General features: G+C 39.4%; 3 protein-coding genes across 15 annotated transcripts in view; all 3 read left to right on the top strand.

Annotated features, from left to right (window-relative positions):
* The window catches only part of LOC131434652 (uncharacterized), a 554,689-nt gene that overhangs the window by 425,172 nt on the left and 103,141 nt on the right, over positions 1 to 26,376 (top strand). For all 9 annotated transcript variants that reach the window (XM_058601601.1, XM_058601596.1, XM_058601597.1 and 6 more), the window contains one exon: positions 11,852 to 11,989. In XM_058601601.1, coding sequence (XP_058457584.1) covers positions 11,852 to 11,989 — 138 coding nt within the window. The remainder of the gene's footprint in view (positions 1 to 11,851; positions 11,990 to 26,376) is intronic.
* LOC131434654 (uncharacterized) lies at positions 5,123 to 9,231 on the top strand. Of its 5 annotated transcripts, none has more exons than XM_058601609.1 (3): positions 5,123 to 8,852; positions 8,915 to 8,999; positions 9,062 to 9,231. In XM_058601609.1, the coding sequence occupies exon 1, from the start codon at positions 5,140 to 5,142 to the stop codon at positions 8,629 to 8,631; it is 3,492 nt and encodes a 1,163-aa protein (XP_058457592.1). In that variant the 5' UTR covers positions 5,123 to 5,139; the 3' UTR covers positions 8,632 to 8,852; positions 8,915 to 8,999; positions 9,062 to 9,231. The 5 variants fall into 5 exon arrangements, with proteins under 5 accessions (XP_058457592.1, XP_058457589.1, XP_058457591.1 ...); XM_058601606.1 differs by having other exon boundaries at positions 8,903 to 8,999; XM_058601608.1 differs by having other exon boundaries at positions 8,915 to 9,231.
* Positions 19,390 to 20,698, top strand: LOC131434657 (uncharacterized). Its single transcript, XM_058601612.1, has 2 exons — positions 19,390 to 19,478; positions 19,547 to 20,698. Exons 1-2 carry the CDS (start codon positions 19,472 to 19,474, stop codon positions 20,599 to 20,601), a joined length of 1,062 nt encoding a protein of 353 aa, XP_058457595.1. The 5' UTR covers positions 19,390 to 19,471; the 3' UTR covers positions 20,602 to 20,698.

Below are 26,376 nucleotides of genomic sequence, written 5' to 3'. Positions count from 1 at the left end.
TAATTGGAATCACTATAGCTTCGTTGGAAAGTCTGAATGCTACAGGAAGATGGTCTGAGTCAAAGTCCGCATGTGTAATCGGTTCACTACAAATGTGACTTTGATCCGTTAGAACCAGATCAATTGTAGACGGGGGTTTCACGGAAGAGAAACAAGTAGGATTACTGGGATGAAGAACTGTGAAGTAATCAGCTGAGGGTTGATTATGAAGTATTTTACCATTACTGTTATTTTGCCTACAATTCCACTGGACATGCTTAGCATTTAAGTCCCCTATTACGAAAAATTTCGATCGATATCTTGTAAGTTTTTGCAAATCGCCTTTAAAGAAATTTAATTGTTCGCCGGTGCATTGGAATGGCAAATATGCTCCAGCGATGAAATAAATTACATTAATGATTTCAACTTCGATTCCCAAGCTTTCAATAACTTTAGTATTGAAAGAAGGTAAAATTCGATGTTTAATTTGCCGTTGGACAAAAATGGCAACTCCACCACCCATTCCAGTAAACCTGTCAAATCGATGAACCACATAATGTGGATTACTTTTCAATTTGACATTTGGTTTTAGAAAAGTTTCTGTCACAATGGCAATATGGATTTTGTGAACTTCGAGAAAATTATAAAATTCATCTTCACTCGATTTCAAAGATCGAGCATTCCAATTTAAAATATTCAAATAATTATTTAACATCACTGTTAAATTTTAAATTCATTATAATATTATTTTCAAATTGCCATCCGAATTGAAATGCTTCAAAAAGTGATGAAGTCGAATTCATTCGGATGATCATTTGAAAAAGTTGATCTTGTAGGTAGATCATTTTATTTTCAGTTATATCGCCTAAATCAACTTCATTTAAAGAAGCGAATGGCATTGAAGGAATATATGTAGGTAGACTGCCATTAGAAGAAGATGATATGGCCGATCTACCTATTAATAAGAAGACTTATTGCTCATGATTCGATCCTTAAATCATGAAAAATCAAAATGACTTCATAAAGCTTCCAAAAGATTGGTTTCATAATTTTTCAATCATGACAGCAGTAACGGTTTTTTTTTCCGAGTAGTTTTTGATAACTATTTCCGGTACCGGATTTTGGTGCCCGTAATCGAAACCGGAAGTCGGATCAGAACTAAACTTAGAAATTGAGGATGGGACTGCAAGATGTTTCATTAGAATCTAAGTTTGTGAGAATCGGTCATCTCTGAAAAAAAGTGATTAAGTTCAATTTTAGATTATATGACCACTATTTCTGGTGCTTCCGGAATTCAGTATAGTTACAATCGGTTTGTTTGAGGGTAATTTCCGTGGACAGGAGCTAGCTACGGGTTCGAGTCCCGTCTCTACGATAGCTTTTTCGCGGTTTTCATTACATAGTTGCAGTTATTCGCATTTTCTGTAATTTTTCCAATATGTTTTCCTCGTTAGAAACTGATCAAATTTAAAACTAGTTTAAGGCGTCTCTACGTCTTAACAAGACTAGAACAAATCATTAAACTTAACTCAATTTTTTCGGAGATGAATTGACCGTTTTCTACAAACTTAGATTCATATGAAAAATCTTATGCTCTCATACAAGGTTCCTGAATTTCATTTGGATTCGACCCCTGCTTTCGGAGCTACAGAATGATATATGTAATGAAATCGAAATAATGTCACTCATTTTGCTCGTAAATGGCTGAATCGATTTCCTCCATCTAAGATTCTAATGATAGGTCTTAAGATCCCATAAAAACTTCTTTTTTTATCGACTTCCGGTTCAGGAGATACAGGATAATTAGTGTTGAAATGTCAATTTCACTTCAATTTATCGAGGGTTTGCAGATTCAGATAGTCGATGACCAAGTAAACTTACAGCTTTACCGGTATTCGGAAGATATCTGTTACGCCCTTTGCCGAGATCACATCACCGAAACGCAACCGCACCTCGCCACGTACGAGGGATCAGCACCCAACACAACATAACTAGAAACTAAGCACGAACACTATTAGCCTTGGCGCCAATTTGTATAGGCAGACCTAGTTAGAATTAGTGAACAATCGATATCTGTTGAATGCACATACAACTGTGAGTTCAGTCTGCTCGCAACGCTAGCAAGTTTAGTAAAACTTTAACAATATAATTGGCCTTACCGTATCTATTGTCAGGAACTATTGTGAAATTGCTTAAAACCGTGAATAACATCTAAGGTAAAGGTTGTAGCTATAATTAGTGACATATTAAACTAATTTATACGTAGGTTTCTATTTAGGGTTATAATTGCCACGTGTGATATGTGGGTCCGATATCTATGAATATCAGTCCGTATTTGATGAGCATTGAGATAATTCTAGCAGGTATCATTTCCTTTCACTAAATCTTCCTTGGGTTTCATAAATACATATTACTGCACCTACAGTTTGCCACATTTAACTACTGTTGATACTCATATTCCGGTCGTTAATAGGAGAGTAAGGCACTAAACGTAAGTCAAGTACATCTTCTAACATATCTTTGTAATTACCAAAAATGTATTGCAGGGAAAATTTAATTCGTCTGAATAAACGTATTAGAATTCTGGAAACGCCTGTTGCAAGTTATTGTAACATCTTAAATTTTCCGTTTAACTTAACCGGAATGTCACTCGAAAGTGTATTGGGTGCCAATGGCAATATGGAGGACGATACGGAGCTAGGTAGCGTCGAATGTGGGAAATGTCAAGCGTCGGGCAGTAGTCGTATGGTAAATTGCAATAAATGCAAGCTTTGGTATCACTATGAGTGTGTTCGAGTAGTCTCGGAAATCCTTGATGCACCCTGGACCTGCAATCGGTGCCAAAAGAAGTCCGTTGAGTCCAACGACCTCATGATGCACCTAGAACATCTAAAGCAGCCGCTATGGCCATCCTTGCAACGGCGACAAGAGTGGCAGTCACAGCACCGGCGGGAGTCTGGAAATAAGCATGCAGTACATGTAGTCGGAGACGAGATTCAAGTCAAAGAACCCCTGGCATCATCTACACCAGTGAGACCTGATTCACCAATAGGATTCGAATTGACTAATACCGAATCTAATCTGCGATTGTACGCGCTGGAACAGACTAATCGCAAACTTCAAGAACAGCTCGATAGATTGCAGCGAATGTCAATTACTACTCCATCACTCTCGCAGCAATCCACCTACAGGATTTCTCAATACGAGTTTCCACAAAATCAGCCACCACAGACACAGAACAATCTCGGCTTGAAGCGACGGACAGGAACATCACTAAGCACCATCACCGAAAGAACTGAGCAATCTGTTCATGGTGGAAGCAGCGTCACATTGTCATCAAAGGGTTCCAGTAGATCTGCAAAAGCACGAGAGCTTCAGATAAAGGCGCTAAAGGAGCGACAAATGCTGGAAAAAAAGCAGCTCGAAGAACGATTACAGCTCGAACAGGTTCTGCTTGAACAAGACACGGATGAGGAATATGATGCTGAGTCCACCACAAACTTTCATAAAATCGATGAATGGCTACGAGAAACTGACAATATTTCTGATCGCCCCATAGAGACGGATGAAACTGTATTACCCGGTTATCCGATCGAACAAGAGTTTACACCGCATCGATTCAACTATCAACCACGTATCCCGGCACACGGTCAGCCTAATACCATGATGCTGAATAAAAATCACCTAGCTGCGCGACATACCGTTAAAGATCTACCGCGGTTTGGAGGCGACCCAGAGGACTGGCCCCGATTCATAGCTGCATTTGAACGTACGACAAGAATGTGTGGATTCGGAAACGATGAGCTTTTGGATCGCCTAGAGCGCAGCCTATATGATCGTGCTCTTAACTCTGTTAAAAGCCTCCTCCTACATCCAGAAAATGTAACCATCATCATTCAAAGATTGAAAACACTATTTGGAAATCCTGAAATAATCGTTGAAACCATGGTGAGACGTGTTCGATCTATGCCACAACCAAAAGCTGACAAAATGGAAACAATCATTGACTTCGGAGTTGCTGTACAAAATCTCTGCGCAACTGTTCAAGCGTGCCGCATGAACGAATGCTTGTACAATGTCGCATTGTTGCAGGAGCTAGTCGATTGCCTGCCAACCACAATTAAACTCAACTGGGCTCTTCATCGACAAGGTAAGGACACAGTATCTCTAGCTGACTTCAGTGCATGGTTTGGAAACCTAGTAGATGCGTTAAGCAAAGTGGCAAGGCCACAAACTGGACCGAGATGTCCGCGGAATCAACGGGATCGTAATAACGAAGCGTATATTCATCTGCACTCGGACACATCGGACAAACACAATACCAATACATGCCTCGTGTGCGAACAGGAATGCATAACTCTGGATAAATGCGAACGATTTCGGAAGATGTCTCCACAATTAAGATGGTTAACGATTAAAGATAAAAATATATGTCGTAAGTGTCTAAAAAAGCACTTTAATTCATGCGATGCAAAAATTCCCTGTGGAAAAAATGGCTGTCCATACCTACACCATCAACTTCTTCACGACGATAATAAACACAAATTTTCTCCTCAAACCGTTTCATGTAATTCACAACAGTGTTGCCTTGGTGCGGTTCTCTTCAAATATGCTAAAATTACCCTACATGGAAACAACGGAAAGTCGATAACCACTTACGCATTTCTCGACAGCGGATCGACATGCTCATTGGTTGAACATAGTCTTTGGGAAGAATTAGATTTAGAAGGCGAGAAGGCTCCATTATGCATCAGCTGGACTGGAGGCCAGGGTCGATATGAATCCAAATCTGTTAAGTTTTCGGTTGAAATCTCCGGGAGTCTCAGTGGGAAACGAAATCGTTTGAAAAAAATGCATACAGTTGCAAATCTTCAGCTACCCTCTCAAACTATGCACATCGATGACCTTTCCAAACACTATAAGCATTTGTTAGGGTTAACAATCGAATCGTATGAGGGAGTTCGTCCTAGAGTATTACTGGGAATGGATAACATTCATCTGGACCATCCGATTGAGGCACGCGAAGGTGGTGATAATGAACCTATAGCCACCCTCACACGCTTGGGATGGATAGTATACGGTCCTTGCTCGATAGTGGAACGCTTTGCTGAAAATGACAATCAAAACGAATTTAGTTACCATGTGTGTCAGTGTGAGGTTATGCACACTGAGATGAAACAATATCTTTCTTTAGACAGTCTTGGCATCTATGCTCCTAGTAAGTCGTTTTTATCTAAAGATGACGAACGCGCCATGGAACTACTAAAATCGGGTACAGTCTTCGACGGTAAGCAATATACTACGGGGTTACTTTGGAAATTCGATAATATTCAGTTACCAGATTCCAAAGTAATGGCTCTGAGAAGATTACAGTGCCTAGAAAAAAGGATGATACGCGATCCAAAATTAGCAGATGCCCTGCAAACCAAAATTGAAGACTATATACAAAAGGGATACATTCGGAAACTAACAGAGGAAGAAGACCAAACTTATGTTGACCGTGTCTGGTACTTACCAATATTTGTAGTAACGAACGAAAACAAACCAGGAAAACTCCGTATCGTATGGGACGCTGCAGCAACGGTACAAGGAGTGTCACTGAATACGTTCCTTCTGAAAGGACCAGATCAGCTCTCATCGCTACTCCACGTTCTTTTCCGATTTAGAGAGTTTCGCATTGCAGTAACAGGTGACATACGAGAAATGTTCCACCAAGTCGGAGTACACCACGAGGATCAACACTGTCAACGTTTTTTGTGGAACGACGGTCATCCTGGTCGAACACCTTCAGTTTACGTCATGCAGGTGATGACGTTTGGTGCTAGTTGTTCTCCCAGCTGTGCACAGTTTGTGAAGAACACCAACGCAGAACGGTTCGCAAAAAACTTTCCCGCTGCAGTTAATGCCATTATCAACGACCACTATGTCGATGACATGTTGAGCAGTGTCGAAACAGAGCAAGAAGCAATCGAGCTAGCGATCAGCGTACGATACATTCATGCGCAAGGTGGGTTCGAAATAAGAGGCTGGAGGTCAAATTCGAGTCACGTGATGGACGCGCTGAACGAGCAACGCAAGAACGAGAAGCATATAAACATATCATCACATCTGTCAATGGAAAAAGTACTGGGCATGTGGTGGAATTCTCACTCCGATACATTCACGTTCAAACTACCTACTAAGCCAGATAAAGAATTACTCAGTGGCCAACGTGTACCGACCAAAAAAGAGGTGGTGCGAGTCTTGATGTGCATCTACGACCCGTTAGGGTTTATCGCTAACGTGCTTATGTTTCTCAAAATTCTGATCCAAGATATTTGGCGCTCAGGCATTGACTGGGACGAGATGATCACAACAGAACAATTTGAACGATGGCACACCTGGTTAAGTGTTATCAAAAATGTGGAAACAGTATCAGTCCCAAGATGTTATCGCCTAGTTACTCCATACTCGCAGCGAACGATTATCCAACTGCACACCTTTGTAGATGCTAGCATAAACGGTATGGCAGCGGTATCCTACTTGCGATTCCAAGAATATGAAACAATCGAATGCGCATTCGTTGCAGCAAAAACACGGGTAGCACCAAACAAACTGATTTCGATTCCCCGGCTGGAACTGCAAGCAGCCGTCATCGGATCTCGTCTAGCGCAAACAATCACTGCTAGCCATCGGATCAAAATCAACCAACGTTTTTTTTGGACCGACGCCCGAGACGTTTTATGCTGGCTACACTCCGATCATAGACGTTATAGCCCATTCGTCGGTTTTCGTATTGGAGAGATCCTAGATAACACCGCAATATCTGAATGGCGCTGGGTACCCACCAAATTGAACCCAGCAGACGACGGGACAAAGTGGCAGAAGACTCCTGATTTCTCTTCAAACAGTCGATGGCTTCGAGGACGTGGCTTCATCTGGGAGAATCAAACTGAGTGGCCTGTAATGCCGACACATATCGGAACAACTTCGCTAGAATTGAAGCACTCTGTCGGACTACATAGAGTCACTACACCAGTAGTAAATTGTGAAAATTTCTCTACATGGGTTGGCCTTCTGCGTCATGTAGCATATATTAAACGTTACATCCGTAACCTCAAGGCTACTAAGGATAGAGTTACACTTTCTCTTGGTGAGCTAACACAGGAAGAATTATTGCTGTCGGAATCATACCTTTACAGACTGGCCCAAAGTTCAGTTTATCTCGAGGAAATAGCCATTCTAGTCAAGTCCGCTTCAAATAACCATGTGAATAGCCATCGAATACCCAAAAGCAGTCCTATTTATAAACTTTCACCATATCTCGACGATTCAGATGTGCTACGAATGCGGGGAAGGACGAGTGCTTGTGAGTATTCCACTCCAGACGCTAGCTGTCCTATTATTCTACCTCGAAACCATCATATAACGGATCTCATAGTACGAGAAATGCACCTACGTTATCATCACCTCAACCACGAGACAGTCGTAAACGAGCTTCGACAAAAGTACCTCATTCCAAAGCTGCGTCGTGTATGCTACAGGGTTCGAAGTACATGCCAAACCTGTAAAAATCGTCTTGCTCATCCTGCTCCTCCTCTCATGGCTGATCTTCCCTCAATGAGACTAACTGCCTTTGTGCGACCATTTTCCTACACTGGTGTAGACTACTTTGGTCCGATGTCTGTTGCTGTTGGTCGAAGAGTGGAGAAGCGCTGGGGAGTCCTGCTCACATGTCTGGTTACGCGAGCTATTCACATCGAGATTGCACACTCTCTCAACACAGACTCCTGCATACTAGCTCTGCGCAACTTCATGGCCTTGCGAGGAACACCTTTGGAGCTATCTAGTGACCAGGGCACCAACTTTATCGGTGCAAGTCGTGAACTGAAAGAGGCATTACGGAAAATTGACCAGAACCAGCTTATAAAGGAATTCACCACCCCCAACACCAAATGGTCATTTAATCCTCCGGCCTCTCCGCATATGGGAGGTAGCTGGGAGAGACTTGTACAATCTGTAAAAAAAATTCTCAATCAGATGAAACTTCCGCGTAATCCAACCGATGAAGTTTTAAGAAACACGCTCTTGGAAATTTCAAACATTATTAACTCACGGCCTCTCACCTACATTCCTGTCGATGATGAGAGTCCATACGCACTAACACCCAATCACTTTCTGCTTGCCTCATCGAGCGGGCTCAAACCGCTCATACCATTCGATGACGGTCCGGCAGCACTGAAAAGAAACTGGAAGGCGTCGCAAATCTACGCGAACGCATTCTGGAAACGGTGGGTTAAGGAATACCTGCCTACCATACGTCGTCGTTCAAAGTGGCATCAACACGTAAAACCCATTCAAATCGGAGATGTTGTTGTTATTGCTGACCCGGAGCTTCCCCGTAACTGTTGGCCGATTGGAAGAGTTGTGGCAGTCAATAAGAGTGATAAAGATGGACAAGTTCGTAGCGCTGTTGTAAAAACCAACGAACGGTATTACGAGCGACCTGCAACCAAAATTGCAGTTCTCGATGTTGGAGTTAACGAAAGTAAGCTGGACGATGTCTCCAGCGTACTGGGGGGGAGTGTTACGCCCTTTGCCGAGATCACATCACCGAAACGCAACCGCACCTCGCCACGTACGAGGGATCAGCACCCAACACAACATAACTAGAAACTAAGCACGAACACTATTAGCCTTGGCGCCAATTTGTATAGGCAGACCTAGTTAGAATTAGTGAACAATCGATATCTGTTGAATGCACATACAACTGTGAGTTCAGTCTGCTCGCAACGCTAGCAAGTTTAGTAAAACTTTAACAATATAATTGGCCTTACCGTATCTATTGTCAGGAACTATTGTGAAATTGCTTAAAACCGTGAATAACATCTAAGGTAAAGGTTGTAGCTATAATTAGTGACATATTAAACTAATTTATACGTAGGTTTCTATTTAGGGTTATAATTGCCACGTGTGATATGTGGGTCCGATATCTATGAATATCAGTCCGTATTTGATGAGCATTGAGATAATTCTAGCAGGTATCATTTCCTTTCACTAAATCTTCCTTGGGTTTCATAAATACATATTACTGCACCTACAGTTTGCCACATTTAACTACTGTTGATACTCATATTCCGGTCGTTAATAGGAGAGTAAGGCACTAAACGTAAGTCAAGTACATCTTCTAACATATCTTTGTAATTACCAAAAATGTATTGCAGGGAAAATTTAATTCGTCTGAATAAACGTATTAGAATTCTGGAAACGCCTGTTGCAAGTTATTGTAACAATATCCAAAAATTTAATTTGGAACTCCTTCAAAAATGTTGAATCAATTGAGATGGTTCACAATCTCTTAGGTGAATTTAACTGACTTTGGGTACATCGATATCCGAATTCCGGTTATGAAAGTATCAGGAATAGACGAACTCAATCGTTTTCTAAAAGAGGACCAAAACGGATTTCATAAACAAAAAGTCTTTTAGACTTATGGTCCTTTACGAAATTGTTGAATTTCTTCCGTTTCCGACTTCCGATTCTTGAATTTCAGGATGATGCGTTTTTAAAATTCAAACAGTCATAGAAGAAGACAATACCAAAAAGTTGTCAAAGTTGGGCTCAAAACCACGCACCAAAAAAACATTAAATTTGCAGGTGACACAACCGCACATATGACTCAATTCATTAAAACGTATTGCATAAAATAACGGAATTTTACATAAAAGATTTAAATTTTGGTCAAACTTGCCGAACATTTCAAGCAACCGTGTAAACTTACAAGCTTGTGCACTTAAAGATGTCAAAATGCATTAAATATGTGTTTGATCAATTGTAAAAATGAGTCATTTTTGACGCTCGAATATGTCGGTCTCAAACGACGTAAATTTACACGATTTTATATATGTGTGCATTCCAATTTATTCGTTTTGTTAATTGATGGCTATACGAACTGTTTTGGGTTATGCTAATACTCTAAAGCTCATAGAATGGTTAATCGATTGTTACACGTTTAGATTTAAAGGAATAATTTTATGGTTTCAAACAATTTCTGTTTTCGAAATTACATGGTAATGAGTGATTGAAATTCCAAAATGTCATCTAAAACAACAGTCAATAAAATGTTTTACTAAAAACACCGAAGAATTCATTCAAAAATCACATGCGTACTTATGAAAAACACCTGTTTGAATCCACCTAGTGGTGTAATGGTGCTTTTCTAATTAAAATTTCACGAGAAATCGATGCAATATAGGACATTTTATCTAACTGTTCCCAGAACCGTAATCGACTTCAAGTTCGAAAAGTTTCGTACTTTTTTGTGTCGTCAACTATATGAAGGTTAGACATTTTTATCTTTCAATGTCCTGTCTTTACCACAGACATTCGTGCCATTGTCGTGATTCTGTTTTCTTCAAAACGATTGAAAACTCGGACTCATGTGTGCTCGGTGCCGATGGTCTCGCTTGTGTTTTCAAAATCGACCTTCGGTGTTAGTTTTCACGCTGTGTGCTTCATTCGTAGAGACGGTGTTGTGTTTTCTTTTTCCGTACCACCCGTGTACGTACCGGTGCGCTGTAAAAGACGGATTGAAATTCTGGATCCTGGATCATTTTGTAATTCCAGAATCGGAAGTCAGATCCGGATGAAATTCAGGAGTTATGTAGGGAATCATAAGACCATTCATTTGAACCATAGCAATACCCAGAAAAGTGAGTTCGTTCGATTTTAGAGTTTGTTACCACTATTTCCGGTGCTTCCGGATCCGGAAGCCGGGGACTGGTATAGTCGGAATGGATACCGATACGTTTGGCCGTCAACTGACAAAACCTATCGATTAAAGCTGATTTGAGCCCACTGCATCCCCATTTTTCCGTCTTACTTTTACCGTTTTTCTTGCACAAACTCCTCGCGGAGATGGTTGAATCGATTTTCACAAACTTATTTTCAAGTTAAAGGTCTTGTGGTCCCATAAAACATTCTAATTTTTGTTGGGATCCGACTCCGGGTTCCGGAGTTATGTGCAATAAAAACGAGAATATGTGTACTAACTTTTCTTGTAGATGACTGAACCGATTTTCACAAAATTAGATTCGAATGATCGGTCTTTTGATCCAATAGAAAATTCCTGAATTTCATCTTGATCCGACTTTCGGTTCCGAAATTGCAGGGTGATTAGTGTTAAATACCATTTTCATATTACGTACTCATTTTGCTCGGAGACGGCGTGATCGACTTTCACAAACGTTGATTCAAAAGAATGATTTTATGGTCCAATACAAAACTTTTGAATTTCATTTGGATCTTAGACACAAAATTATTGATTATTTTTCATGCAACAGGCAAGTGTGAAATCAGTCGAAAGCGTATTCATTTACCATCAAAATGGAACACGTTCTAATCATATCAGGAGAAAAAAATGAAAAGATTTCGTGTATGATGACCCTAGAGATTGAAACATTTTTAGCTTCTTTAAAAGTCCAATATCCTTTAAATTATGAGAATATGGTATTTGAAATAAATACAGAATTTATCAATTTGTGAGGTTAAGCCCGGCAGATATGGCATTTCTAAGTCATCTAACGAAGCAAAGTCAAGGAACTACAATCCGTTGCTGATCCTGACCTTCTGCGTTTACGAACTCAGTGTAACGATTCTTAGTGTACTGTGCTGCTTCAACGTATCGACAAACATCTCTACATCTCGACTCGATTGGTCACAACTCTGAAGTATTGGAGTCTCAGTTTTGTATTCCTGCAATGAATGTTTAGGTTTAAAATCTCGAAACTTAATAAATTTACGTTGAGTTCTAAATTTGATTTTCAAAGTTTCTTCGAAATTTTATTTCAAAACCAAAGCAAAAATTTAATCACTCACTTTTACTCTTTTACAGGAAAAAGCACACTGTCATGAAACGCAGAACAGGATTATCCTATCGCTGGTACTCCGATCGCACAGCTGGGATGAAATCGTGGAAAAGAAACGCCAAAAAGCCGTCAACAAACTGTCTAAGTTCTTCTTAATACCTAAGGTAAGTTAGGAGATTTACACAAAAGATTACTTGGAACTCGTTCAATCGTCTACGGAATACTAAAAATATGCGTTTTATATTCAACAATCATTGAATTGTATATCAACAAAAATTTTAAAAAAAGGTCTTCAAAAATTATCGATTCTCGTCAAATTTTATGATTTTTTCATGACCCAACCTGCTAATGACACTTGCTAGGCTCCCTCCCTATAAAAATACCTTTATGACTATCTCTAAAGAGCAAGAAATATCTATGTCAAGTTTTATAGCAATTCGTGCAGTAGTTCCGGAGTTATGCTGTTACAAACATTACACTCCCTTTTTAGAGGAACTTACTACACCCTCCCCCAACGAATATCCTTATAATCATATCTAAGATGTGCAAAAAGTATCTATGGGCATCAAATAGTACCGATTCTCGTCATATTACATAATTTTTGTTTTGACCCCCTCTGTTGAGGACACTTGCTATGCTCCCTCCCCATTTAAAAATATTCTCATAACCTCTCTGAAGCGCAAGATGTACATGTGCCAAGTTCGATAGCAGTCCGGAATTATGCGGTTAAAAACATTACACTTGCTACATCCACCTCACATATAATCACATCTAATATATGCAAAATGTTCCTATGGTCTTAAAAAAGTATCGGTTCTCGTCAAATTAGACCAATTTTTTTATGACCCTCCCTGATAAGGACACTTACTACGTTCCCTCCACTATTAAAATAACCTTATAACCTTCTCAGAAAAGCAAAAAGTATCTATGCCAAATTTGGTGGCGATCCGTTCAGTAGTTTCGAAGTTATACCGTTTTAAACATTATACCCCCCCCCCCCCCCTTTTTAAAGGCATTTGCTACATCCAGCTCCCGTATAGCCATATCTGAGATATGCTAAATGTTTCTATGGTCTTCAAAACGTATCGATTCTCGTCAAGTTATATGAATTTTTCCATGATCCCCAATCCCTGTTAATGAAACTTGCTACGCTCCCTCTTCTATAAAAATATCCCAAGGACCATCTCTGAAATGCAAGAAGTAGCTGTGCCAAGTTTTGTGGCTATCTGTTCAGTAGTTCCAGAGTTATGGCGTTACAAACTTACATCCATTTTTATATACATATATAGAAGATTATCTCCACTTGCCATTTGAAATAATTATCGCACTTCAATACATAATGTACTGCATGGTATTTGCTTAAACAAACAGTAATTGACAAATATTGAAATATAAAAACAAAGATAAACGCATATTTAAATATTTGGTTTTCATGGTTTCGGTTTTACTTCTTGTATGAGAGGAAAATCAAAAACATTTGAAATCATTTAGGGGTTATCCTATGTTTGTGCTTTGGGCACATAATAGCATTTACTTTTCTTTACGTTTCGTCTTAGACTCGTCAGTGCAGAGCAGACATCGAAACAAGTGTCGCAACCCGTCAAAGTTTTGCTTGTGCATCGCAAAAAATCATACTACTCGCTCACAAAATTGTAGAAATTGATAAACTTCAGTTAACTTCATTAACTGTTACTACAGGGTCCGGCACTCGAAGTGTAACCAATTAAAAAGGCCATAAATTCAGTTTGGAAAATTACTTTTACTTAATTCAAAGTACAAAATGTGTAAAAATAATACAAAATTCAGAATCAATTCACTTTTGCTCGATATGACCACCTTTTGCCTTGACTTGATGACTTGAGAGAGCGAAGGAGTTGGTTCGTTTGGCCGAAAGCGGTCAATTTCCGAACATTGTATTTTCTGACGAGAAAATTTTTCCAATTGAGCAATTCGTAAACTCTCAAAACGATAGGGTTTACTTGACCGACCGTTCATACGAGAATTTGAGTCATCGATTGGCCACCAGGAGGCAGCACCCGCAACAGATAATGGTTTGGGCCGCTGTAACCGCAGATGGGCGCTCTCCAATCGTTTTCATCGAGCCTGGCGTCAAAGTAAATGCGACATATTATCGGGAAAGTATTCTGGAGGTTGCTTTGAAGCCGTGGGCAGACAAACATTTCGGTGGCAGACCATGGACGTTTCAGCAGGACTCGGCACCGTCTCACAAAGCTCGAGTGAACCTGAATGGCTGAAAAACAACGTTCCGAACTTCATCACGTCCACACAATGGCTCTCGAATTCACCAGATGCGAATCCAATGGATTATTCTCTTTGGGCCATTTTGGAGAGCAAAGTCCGAACTAAAAGATACACCAGTCTCGAGGCGCTGAAAAAAGTTATTGTCCGCGAGTGGGCCAAAATACCTGCCAGTCACATTCGGCTAAACGAAGCAACTCCTTCGCTCTCTCAAGTCATCAAGTCAAGGCAAAAGGTGGTCATATCGAGCAAAAGTGAATTGATTCTGAATTTTGTATTATTTTTACACATTTTGTACTTTGAATTAAGTAAAAGTAATTTTCCAAACTGAATTTATGGCCTTTTTAATTGGTTACACTTCGAGTGCCGGACCCTGTAATGTAATAAAAGTATTCGGCGATCGTTCGCCGGCAGCCAGGGAGGGGATTCGAACGTCGGATGTCACAGAAACGTCGAAATCCAGCAAGACTGTCGACTTACAAGAATGTGTTGATTCTGCATCACGCGATAAGTAATTCAAGTCGGTCGTTCACCCACACAGCTAATAAAGTTTGATTGATTGGGTACAGTGAGTATGATGAAATCTACTTCTCTTACAACGACTTCAATTTATACCAAATTCACTTTTAAAGACTGTCCTAGAAAGTATGGACGTAACCAAAAACCGCTGCCATTTAGCAATGGTTCAGAATCTGTCAATTTTTATGGCTGAGTCCTGTTGTTTATACTCTTCTCTAACCACTTGTGCAGTTGTTTATTTTTGTTTCGAAATGCGGCCCATAAATTTCGAAATTTTGTTTCGAAATGCGTGGACTTTCAGCAGAACCACGTCGAAAAATTGTGTACAAATGGTGCACAGAACGCGGACTGTCACTGAGAAAGATAGCAAAAATGGAAGGAGTAAGTGAAAAAGCCGTGCGAAATGCAATCAGGAAGTTCGGTGAGGATAACACCTTTAAGGATAAACCGAAAACGGGACGAAAAAAAGGTCCTGCTAACCCTCAGTTGAATAAACGTATACCGAAGGCGTTCGAGCAAAAGAAGGAGGTTTCAGTTCGGGGTGTGGCCAAAAAAGTGGGCACTTCGAAGTCAAATGTTCTCCGTGCTAAAGAACGTTTGAATCTTCGAACCTAAAAGAAGCAGAAACAACCGAAACGTAATCCGAAACAAGAAGCATCGATCAGGCCGAGGGTTCGAAAGCTGTACAGTACGATTCTTGCTGGAAATTTAAACTGCATAATCATGGACGACGAAACCTACGTACTCGATTACAAATCCTTGCCAGGACCACAATATTATACGGTGCGAGAAGGGCAAGTGTTAAACCAGTCCGAGACATCGATTGAAGTCGAAAAATTTGGTAAGAAAGCTATGGTCTGGCAAGCAATTTGTAGCTGCGGTAAGATTTCGAAACCCTTCATCACCACTGCTTCAATGAACAGCGAAATATACATCAAGGAATGTTTACAAAAACGACTTCTACCCATGATTCGAAGCCACAAGGATCCTGTTGTCTTCTGGCTAGATCTTGCTTCTTGCCACTACTCGAAATCAACGGTAGAATGGTATACTACCAAAAATGTCACTTTCATCCCAAAAGACATGAATCCACCAAATTGCCCTCAACTTCGACCAATTGAGGAATTTTGGGCATTAACGAAGGCACATCTTAGGAAACATGTCTCGGCAGCCGAAACTATTCAACAGTTCGAAAAAGGTTGTAAAAAAGTGTCAAAACTTGTCGCCAAGAAGTCTGTACGGAATTTAATGAGGAACGTTAGCAAAAAGGTGCGCCAGCTAGTCTACAATGACTAAGTAGCAAATGTTGAGAATAATATTCTGTTGTTGTAGTCTAATATTATCAGTATATCGAATAGAATTTAAATATCTAACACTTGTGAATCAAAGTGCGTCCATACTTTCTGGGGCCGTCTTTAATTGAGTTCCATATGTATAAAAACTTGTCGTAAATATATTTGCTAGAGTTCATAGAGTAATATAGAGTTTTGAAGGTAGCGAAGTCCACTATTTACGACTCACTGCCCACCAGTTAACAATGTTGTGTTTACTACCCACTCAAATTTAGCCAGTGCCCACTCTGAGAATCATTGACCTAGACTTTCTTTCGAAAAGGGCCAAATTTTTTCTACCATTTTTTTTTTCAAATAGTTATAGTCGAAAAATGACAAATCCTACGAAAACGTGTTATGCTAGTGATGTTCAAAAAATTAGTCAAATTTTAGAATAAAAAACTGAAAATATTCTAATTCTAAAAAAAATCGATTTTAAATATTTAAAATTCCCTGATGAATGGGTAAAAGTTGTAATTATCAATGAATATAAAATATGAAAAAAAACCTGTTTTAATCCACCTAGTGGTGTAATGATACCTTTTTTATATCAAACATACTATCATATATAATACTGTGGTATTCTTTAACATAGTTTTCTTCGATTCTTGAAAGATCAACCGGAATTGGTTTAGATACCCGTTTACTGATAATGACTACCGATTGAAGTAGTTTTTTGGCCGATTTAGAAATTTTTCACGTTTTCTGTTCCGCCCCTTTTAGTGATGGTATAAAATTTTTAACACACTTTACCCTATAATTTCGGAACCAGATGCCGGATCCAGATGAAATTCAGAAATTCCGTACAAGACCACAGGAACTTTCATTAAAACCTAATTTTGTGGACATCGCTGGGAAAATTGAGTGAGATCCATTTGAGAAAATATGACCAATATTTCCTGTGCCTCAGGAATTGGAAGCTGAGGACCAGGATAGCCAAAACCAGTTTGTTTGGCTATCTACTGATCATGATTATCGAATGAAGTAGTTTTGGGGTCAGTTTAGAATTTTTTTTTTTCGTGATGGTATAAAAGTTTTTAAACACTTTACCCTATAACTCTGCAACCGGTAGTCGTCGAATGAAAAGCGAGTATTTTAAATTGAAATTTTTACACTAATCGCCTTATAATTCAGGAATCGGAAATCGGATACAGATGAAATTCAGAAGTTTTGTGAAATATCATGAGATCATTCATTTGAATCTTAGTTTCGAAAATCGATCACGCCATCCCTGAGAAAAATTAGAACACATATTTTGATTCTTTTACACATTTTACCCCATAACTCCGAAGCCGGAAGTCAGATCTAAACAAAATTCAGGAATTTTATATGGGACCACAGGACCACCTTTCATTTGAATCTAAGTTTGTTAAAATCGGTCCAGCCATCTCCGAGAAAAGTTAGTGCAAAAAACGTTACATACACACATACACACGCAGACATTTTGCGTACTCAACGAACTGAATCGAATGATATATGACACTCGGCTCTCCGGGCCTGGGTTTAAAAGTCGAGTTTCACAGTGAGGCAAAGGCAAAAATTTAAATTTGATCAGTATTTAACGCGGAAAACTGATTGGAAAAATGATATGGCGAATGCAACTATGTAACGAAAACCACGAAAATGTCACCGCAGAGACGGGACTCGAACCCGTAGCCAGCTTCTAATCGGAGAAATTGTTTTTCCAATAACACTACTCTGCATATGAAGAGAATAGATAATTAATAAAACTTAAAAAAGACTGAAATCCTCCATCTAGACCAAATAGATAATCAGAATATTATAAATTTGCTTATTACTCATCAGGCCAGAGTCGCCGAGAGAGATGAGGAAAGGGGGGAGTTCCCCCGGGTGCGAAGTTTCTCAAGGGGGGCAAAAATTCGAAGATTCAAAATTGTTTTGCCTTTCTCCATAGAAAGGTAACAGAATTTCTGAAAAAGCCAACTTCCGAACTGAGCCTCGGAGACCCATAGTGTTATATACCATTCGACTCAGTTCGACGAGATCGGAAAATGTCTGTGTTTGTGTATGTGCCTGCAACTTTTAACGAATTTTTAACGCTCAATTTTATCGAAGATGGCTAAACCGAATTCAACAAGCTTAGGCTCGTTTGAAAGCTACTATTAGGCCATTGATCAAGTTCGAAGATCAAATGACTGTGACTACCTGGTTCCAGAAATATGATGGTAAAAGTGATGTAACCGAACAAACGTGTTGTTTTTTTAAACGCTCAATTTTCTCGAAGAAGGCCAAACCAATTTCAAAGTTAGGCTTGTTTCGAAGCTACGCTGTGTTTATTAAACAGGTTTTATATTCAAATGGCTCACTTACGGTCCCGATGATATAATCGTATAAGTGACGTAAACGTCAAAACTCATTACCGCTAGAATTTTCTCGTTATCTGTGTTATTTGCTGATACGCTTGGTCTGAGAAATGTTGCCGAATATGTGACATTAACCCTGAAGCATATTTTTGTGAACTACTCGAATCAATCTGAATAAATTGATGTATGAAATGAGCCCAAATTAGTGTCAAAATTTATCTTAATAAAATGGTAAAGGATATGTTAATGAGACTGTTTCGATGAACGAGAATGACATTATCACATTACGAGGTGGGTTAGTTCTTTATAATGAGAAAGTTAAGTTAATGTGCTTTTTAATCCGACGATGCCCATTTCATTCCAGTTCCCCCGGGCCCGACAAGCTCTCTCGATGGCCCTGCATTCGGGCTTCTATTTGTAAGAAGATCTGTTAAGTTCAATTCCAAAACTTTTCCAATGACTGTTCAAATTAGAACCTGAAAAGTCACAATAAAACATCGAGCAAATGGTGTAATCAACGCACTAATTAAATACACAAATAGTTTTCACACGTGCTTCTATCAATTCCACCGAACCGTATGAAGGGGACTGTCCAATGGACTTATGCTATTAATCAAGATAAAAAAAATCCAATTTGAAGATGATTCTCACTATTTTGACTGCAGTCCCTTTGGAAATTCCAATACGAATGCCACGGGCCGCCACATCAATGTATCTTTCGGTCGGGAATAAAAATCATCATTTTATGTTTCGATCCGGTTTCCAGACTAAGCGATCGCAGTTATCATGATCACGCACACAGGAACTGTCTCTCGAGTGTAGGTTCCGTTGCTGCGGTGCAACGATAAAGTGTTTTTTTTTCATCATCATCACTCGGAAAGTTCTCGATAATTGATCAGAGACCACCCAGAAGCGGGGCCACTTTTATCGGTAAAACCTTTTTAAATGTCAGCTCACTCGATGCTCGATTGCGATACAGTTTACTGTTTTAGTAAATAAATAGATTAGAATGTAAACTGTAGAATATAATAAGGAAATTAAATCATCATCGAAAGTCGACGGTTTCATCCAATCATTGATAAGTGAATGAGGATGTAAATAATGATAAAACCACATTGTAGTACGTGCCTAATCTATAAAACTATTCCGGCGCGTATTTGATGCATTTAGTACTGGAATTCACCTTGAAACAATAGCTTGCAATCTACTCGAAATGACAGGTAAGAATATTGCTTTGACTGAAACCTGAAAGTTACAGGGATCTTCTGATTGTATATTTCCGACACAGCCCTTCAGGTTCGGATTATCGTCTTTACCGTTCTACTGCTGGTATCGTCAGTGCAAAGTGACAGTCAGTGTGTCAACAATCCCCATCGTAGTGTGAATCTGTTCGCTGATCCCGAAGATTGTGCAAAGTACATTGTTTGCGCAGGACAGATCAAGATTGTTCGAACCTGTCCCGCCGGTTCATGGTGGAGTGAAAGTGAACTGTTGTGTACTACCAGCAAAAAGGCTCCGTGTGGGAAACGTCCGAAACGAAGATCAATAGAGTTAGCTGGTATTTCGGAAGCACAAGATCCCGCAGTATCGTGTATCACAAATTCAGAATCATGTCCTGCTGTTTTCGATCCAAATAATATTATTTTGAGAGCTCATGAAGAATGTGGGAAATATTATCTGTGCATATCGTATATGCCCCTGGTACTCAACTGTCCTGTGAATCTTCATTTTAACCAAGATACTTGTGAATGTGATTATCCTGGTAACGCTAATTGCCAACCCATAACAACCACCACTGTGGAGTCCACAACCTCAGTGTCTACGACAACCACCACTGTGAAACCAACAACCACAGCGACTTCGACAACCTCCACTGTGGAGTCCACAACCGCAGTGTCTTCGACAACCTCCACAGTGAAACCAACAACCACAGCGACTTCGACAACCTCCACTGTGGAGTCCACAACCGCAGTGTCTTCGACAACCTCCACAGTGAAACCAACAACCACAGCGACTTCGACAACCTCCACTGTGAAGCCCACAACCACGGTGTCTTGGACAACCACCACTGATGCAAGTACCAAGCCACCAGTATCGTGCGTCAAAGCTACCGACCCATGTCCGGCAATTTTCGACCCGAACGACGTAGTCCTGAGAGCGCACGAAGATTGTAGCAAGTACTACGCGTGCATATCGCTTCTACCAGTGTCATTCAATTGTCCCAAGCATCTACGCTTCAATCAAAATACCTGTGAATGCGATGATCCTGAATCGGTAAATTGTGGAAGCACATCGACTACATCGTGGGAATATCCCTCAACAACAACGACCATCCACTACTAGACCTACCGTGGAATTGATAGCAACACTACACTAAATAGCGTACTTATATATGACCAAATTATACAATCAATAAACTGTTTGTTAAAAACGTAAAAAACTAGCTGTTTAATTTTATTATTGATGAATTACGTTTGATTCAGTTTGACATGTGGATAAATAATTTCTTCAAGCAGGGTTGAAAAAGTCTGTAAACTTGAAAAAAGCCAGCGGAGAACGGGAGTGGGTCATTTCGTCGACAGTCGACAGTCGTTTCGCCGAATGGGTCGTTTCGCCGAAAGAGTCATTTCATCGAAAGGGTCATGTCGCCGAAAAAGTAATTTCGAAAACTACATTCTGGCTATTCATCAAAAATATTTGTTTTTATGCCTCCTGGATAATCGATAAGGCGCAGTCACATAACCGAAGTCAAGATGGTTCGGCGGCTCAAAGCCGCCGAGTCGACGCCAGTTTCATTAGATACTTTTTTTCATTTGCACTCACTGAACGGAAAATTCCGCGATCATTTGGCTGATAGATACACCAAAACAAATGCTTTGATGCTAATCAAATCAACAAGTTTTCTTGGGATTATTCCTGTTCTGATGATCTTAAACTAGTAAAAAAAAATTATTCAAGACTTTCTGGATTAAACGCTAGGAAATGAATTTGTCCGTTACACGGAACGACCGAAATCAGCATTTTCGCGAAAAATTTAGTTGATTTGCTGATTTTAGTTAGTTATTTTTTGAGACAACTAAAAAAATCTTACTTTTGCTGATTTAGATTTTTTATTCTCATTCCCTTAATAATAATAAAATATTTGTTGAAATGACTATTTTTTTTAGTTGAATTCACAAATTAAACGTACTGTCATTTCTTAGCTAAGGCACACTTCATATCCAGTCAACTAATTTTTTAGTTGAATTAAAGAAATATAATGTTGTTTTCAACCAATATGAATGGTTGAATTGGCTTCTGCAATCTGCAGCTATATGGCGCCCTGTCACCGAAACGGTAACACCTTAATGACTACTAGCCACTAGATGGCACACTACTGCCGAAAAAAATTCAGACGCGGTTGTCTTTTCTATATTGGCAGGTATAAATACGATGTTGTGTTGGAGAAAAAGACATAAACGAAACGTAAACATCTTTTTGAATTTTTTTTCTTCTAAATCACTGTTTCTTCATTCTCACTGAAAACTTTGAGCACTCGGAAAACAAAAACCGAATACAAATAGTACACCGGACGGCGCATCTCGGAAGGTTTGAAGATACAAAAAACCTTCATCACAATTAGAGTGAAACATTCGAAATTCACATCACTGTTCCGCGTAAAAACATTATTACGCACAATCGCTTCAAGTGCGCACAAATTCTGAATAAATACACTTTCCACTAACAGTTTACGTAACACATGCGAAAAACATCTAAACAATTTGCGAGCAGTTTCAACAAGACTGTCCCTTTTAGCTTTTTAATGGATTGTTTTGCTTTGACACTGCTGTCCTTCAGTAATGACGGTGATAGATAAATAGAATCAAAGTTTCTGATTTTAATAACGAAATTAGTTGTCAATGAGAATTTCGTGTTGGATTGAAATATTGCTGGTTTGTGTCCAGAATATTCGCCAACTAAACACATTCTCTAAAAATAAGAGTTTTTTTCAGCACAGTAAATTCTACATTTTAACTAATTTTATAGTTATTTTGGAAATTTTGTTGTTAGAATCAACTAATTCAAAAACAGTAATACGAATTAGGCGCAGAGCTAATTTCGGTCGTTCCGTGTATTTTTAATATGAGAAGAAGTACGATTGTAGGTCAACGAAACGGACGTGAACAATATCATCTTTAATTTTTCTTTATTTTGAATCAATTGCAATACGATTTTAAGACAACTACACGATTCGGCGAATTAACTCTTTCGGCAAAATATCATTTGGCGAAATGGCCCATTCGGCGAAACGATCCTGACCCCCTGGAAACGGTCTCTTCACTTGACCGTTTTAAGTGAACTTTCTAAGTTTGTACCAGAACTGCAGAAATTTGTTTATTTTTTTTTATTGAAAAGATATTTTTATTCAGGCCTATTTGCGTACAAGCTTTACGTGGCCGATTAGGCCGATTTTTTTAATAATTTTTTTTTTGAATTGGATCTCGTTGTCACCCTTTTTCTAGGGGGAGAGGAACTTCCATTTCCCTCCTGCGAGGATTTAGGGGTAATTTGTTCGTGGCTCGTCGTTCGTTGCCGCATCGGTGCTGGTTGGTTGGAGGCAAAGACATCATATTAACAAGATATCCAGCTCTCACATTTCCCGAACAAATCATTGGCAACAACATTTTTTACGAGCATGGCGCCCTCAGGCGAGTTCGCATCGAATCTCGTACACAGAAGTAGGGAAGAGAAATGTCAAATTCGTGCGCGCCAAAATAGCAGCACTGCGCACCCATACAATTGACATGGTATGTTGAATTTGACACCGTGCGATGGCGTTGCTGAACTGAAGATTGATTTCCCTACAAGCTGACAGGGTCTGTTGGAGGGTAAGTTGTTAACTGCAGCTGGTGTACTTTGTTCTATAGGGGATACGTTGGATGGTTTCGTTGAAGGGGATGCTTCATTGTTGTTGGTGGCTGTCACAGGTGTACTGGGGTTGTTTGGGGTTGGTGTGAAGCACCGTTGTCCTTTGGTGTAGTTGTCTCCTTGTCCATTTTATCACATGGCTTACCGTAGTGAACAGCATTTTGGCAATATTGACATGTGGCCATCTGATTGTCGTAGGTATCAACTGATTTGCACGGGATTCTTGTATCCTGACCGAAAGTCACATAAGAAGGTATAGGCCTCTTCAAGCGCATGCGTAACAAACGTACGCCATTTAGAATACCGGGGAAACAGTTTTTCCACTTTTCTTTTTCGATAGAGAGAATCTCTACGTATTGGGACATTGTTTTGCGAATATAAGGATCGACGACGTTTGAGGGAAGATGATGTACACACACCTCTATAGCACTATCTTCCATATATACTGGAATGTTGTACTTAATGTTCTCGTGCTCCACATTGTTATTGTCTTTAGCGAATTGAATTGCATCCAACTCTGTATAAAACTGGATGTAAACAACATTATTCGTCTTATTGCATTGAAGTAAGTGCACACGTTTAATGTCAAGATGCATTTGCTCTTTAAGCAAAAATTCAAATTATCGAATGGTCGAATTTTGCACTGCCTGAAGTCGTTTGGTTCACTCGTTTCGAGATCGTTCTATTGTTCACTACACAATACTGTACTTGGTTTCTTCCATCCCGAACGTAAGCGGTTTTGTTTGATCGACTGACTTGGATGAGATGTGAAAGCGAACTCAATTTGTTAATTTGTTTATTGGGAGTAAGGAAAAGCTCGGTGGAGTTCGTTTCTGTCAAACTTGCTCTCCAGCAGGCATAAAACCTCCTCTTCTTTTGCATCAACAGATTGAAGTCATCCAAATGATACATTTCGCTTAAACTAAAACTAAAACCCTAGTTAGATAGTAAACCTAGGAACAATTTCTTGACAACGTTTCGTGGTTGAATATTCGGCACATGCTTGCAAAAGGCTCATTATACTCATAATTAGTTCTAACATAGGGGATCCTAAGAAAAGAATAGTTTCGAAGATTACGGCAATGAATATCTATTTGTAAAAGCTGTAGGAGCACATAACAAATCAAGATCAATCAGTTTGCATCTGGCGTGGTAACTTGGTAGGTTCCAAGGGTATCTCCAAGGAAGCCGACACAGAGTGAGTCGAACGAATTTTCGTTGGATTGCTTCAATGCGTTGGATATCGTTTTGGTAGTATGGTGACCAGACAATCGAGGCGGAGAGCGACCTAAGGTACAATATAATGCTTTCAAGCAATGTACATAATCGAATTCTTTAGTAATTTAGCGGAAAATGAATCCTAGTAGCTTGGAGGTTTTGGAGGTAGCAAACTCAATGTGCTTCTTGAAATTTAACTTGGAGTCCAGTAGGACACCAAGGTCTTTCACAGACGATGTACGTTCCAGAACCACTTTGTGAAATATAGTTGAAACTGACTACAGACCGTTTGCGACTAAAAGAGATGACGGAGCATTCGGAGGCGTTCAAAACCATTCTGTTGATATTACACCAATTAGTCAAATTATTCAACTGCTCTTGAGGGAACTCTGCATTAGCTGTGGATTTGATGACATGAAATAATTTGAAGTCATCGGCGAACGATAGTTTCATGCACTTGATCGAAAAATTTAGATCGTTGAGATAAAGTAAAAAGATAAACGGTCCAAGGTGATTTCCTTGAGGAACTCCAGAGGTAACAGCAAATGGTAAGGTTGTACAGTGTCCTACTTTCACTATCATTTTGCAACCAGTAGGATATGACTGGAGCCAATTCAGAAATGACCCGATAAATCCTAGTCTATTTAACTTTGAGATTGTTATGTGATGATTATTCTTGTCAAACGCAACGTAGTTGCCTGCTATTTGAGCAGTCACACATGCATGTCACGCTTATCACACCCATATGACTGTCATAACCGAGCGCTGAATGAACGTAGCGACGCCTGTCATGCTCATTTCTAGCGTTGACGCGGTATTTTGATTTCGGTACAAATATCATTGTTGGCAATAAACATTGACGAAGAAATTCATAACGGCATCATAGGTGACTGTTTTCATCACCATGTTGGTTCATGAAATGGTCTCATTGCTTACCATTATTGCACAAAAGGAATGTCAATGTCAATAAAAAAAATCGCAGATTCAAACATCTTTAGGGGTGGGTAGAGCAGAGAGCTAACGATACCAACTATAAAAAAGGACAAACATTTAAGCATTTTAAAATGTCAAACATTCTTTAAGTGAAAAGGAAAGCCAATACTGGTCGAAAATTGTAAAATCTATGTATTTTCAATATGCAAAGGGATTTCAACCAGTTAAAAATAACTAATGTTTCTATTGGGAGTACAAATTAGTTCCGTTCGTTTCCAAGTCAAACGCAAGAGGAGCTTGCAGAATCATTGGAAGTGACTCAACGAGCAGTTTCTGTACGATGAAAATCCATGGGAATGATTCAAAATCAAGGCAGCTGGGTGCCTTATGAACTGAAACCGAGAGATTTTGAAAGGCGATTTTTCATTTGCGAGTAGCTGATTTGTATTTATCTGTAATCTGTATTCTGTATCAAATGTGTATTATGGTTTGAAAAATTGTATAATAAAGGGTGATTTTTTCGCTGGTATATTTTTGGCGTCACCAAGCAAAATTGTCGCATCTGGAGTGAAGCATTGCAATACAAAAGCATTGCAAGAGCTACCAACGCATCTCAAAATAGTTACTGTTTGGTGTGGATTATGGACCGATGTCATCATCTGCCCGTATTTCTTCAATGGCGACGATGGGAGGAACGTTACTGTGAATGGCGAGCGCTACTGTGTGATTGACGATCTTTTTTGTCCAAATGGAAAAATTGGACATGTCTGGCATGTGGTTTCAACAAGACTGTCCTAAATCCTACAGGGTACGCGAAACAATGACTAAATTGAGAGCCGCATCCGATGAACAGTTTATCTCACGTTTTGAGCCCGTCAATTGGTCGCCTAGTTCGTGTGATTTAACACCTTCAATTTTCCCTACGAAAAATCACAGAAATGTGGAATCAAAAATTAATAACCAAATCATGTATATAAAATGAAAGATGGAATTTTTTTATAGTTGCCCTGAAGATGAAGAGTAATTCGTTCGAAACATCGGCCTTTAACGCAAAAGAAA

This window comes from Malaya genurostris, chromosome 3 (genome assembly GCF_030247185.1).
Source record: "Malaya genurostris strain Urasoe2022 chromosome 3, Malgen_1.1, whole genome shotgun sequence".
NCBI lineage: Eukaryota > Metazoa > Arthropoda > Insecta > Diptera > Culicidae > Malaya > Malaya genurostris.
The sequence above is the reverse complement of the archived record's forward strand: the minus strand, read 5'-3'. Positions and strand labels throughout refer to the sequence as shown.

What these genes read in the sequence shown, in the direction of transcription:
- LOC131434654 (XM_058601609.1), top strand. Translation starts at nt 5,140, where the DNA reads ATGCACACTGAGATGAAACAATATCTTTCTTTAGACAGTCTTGGCATC.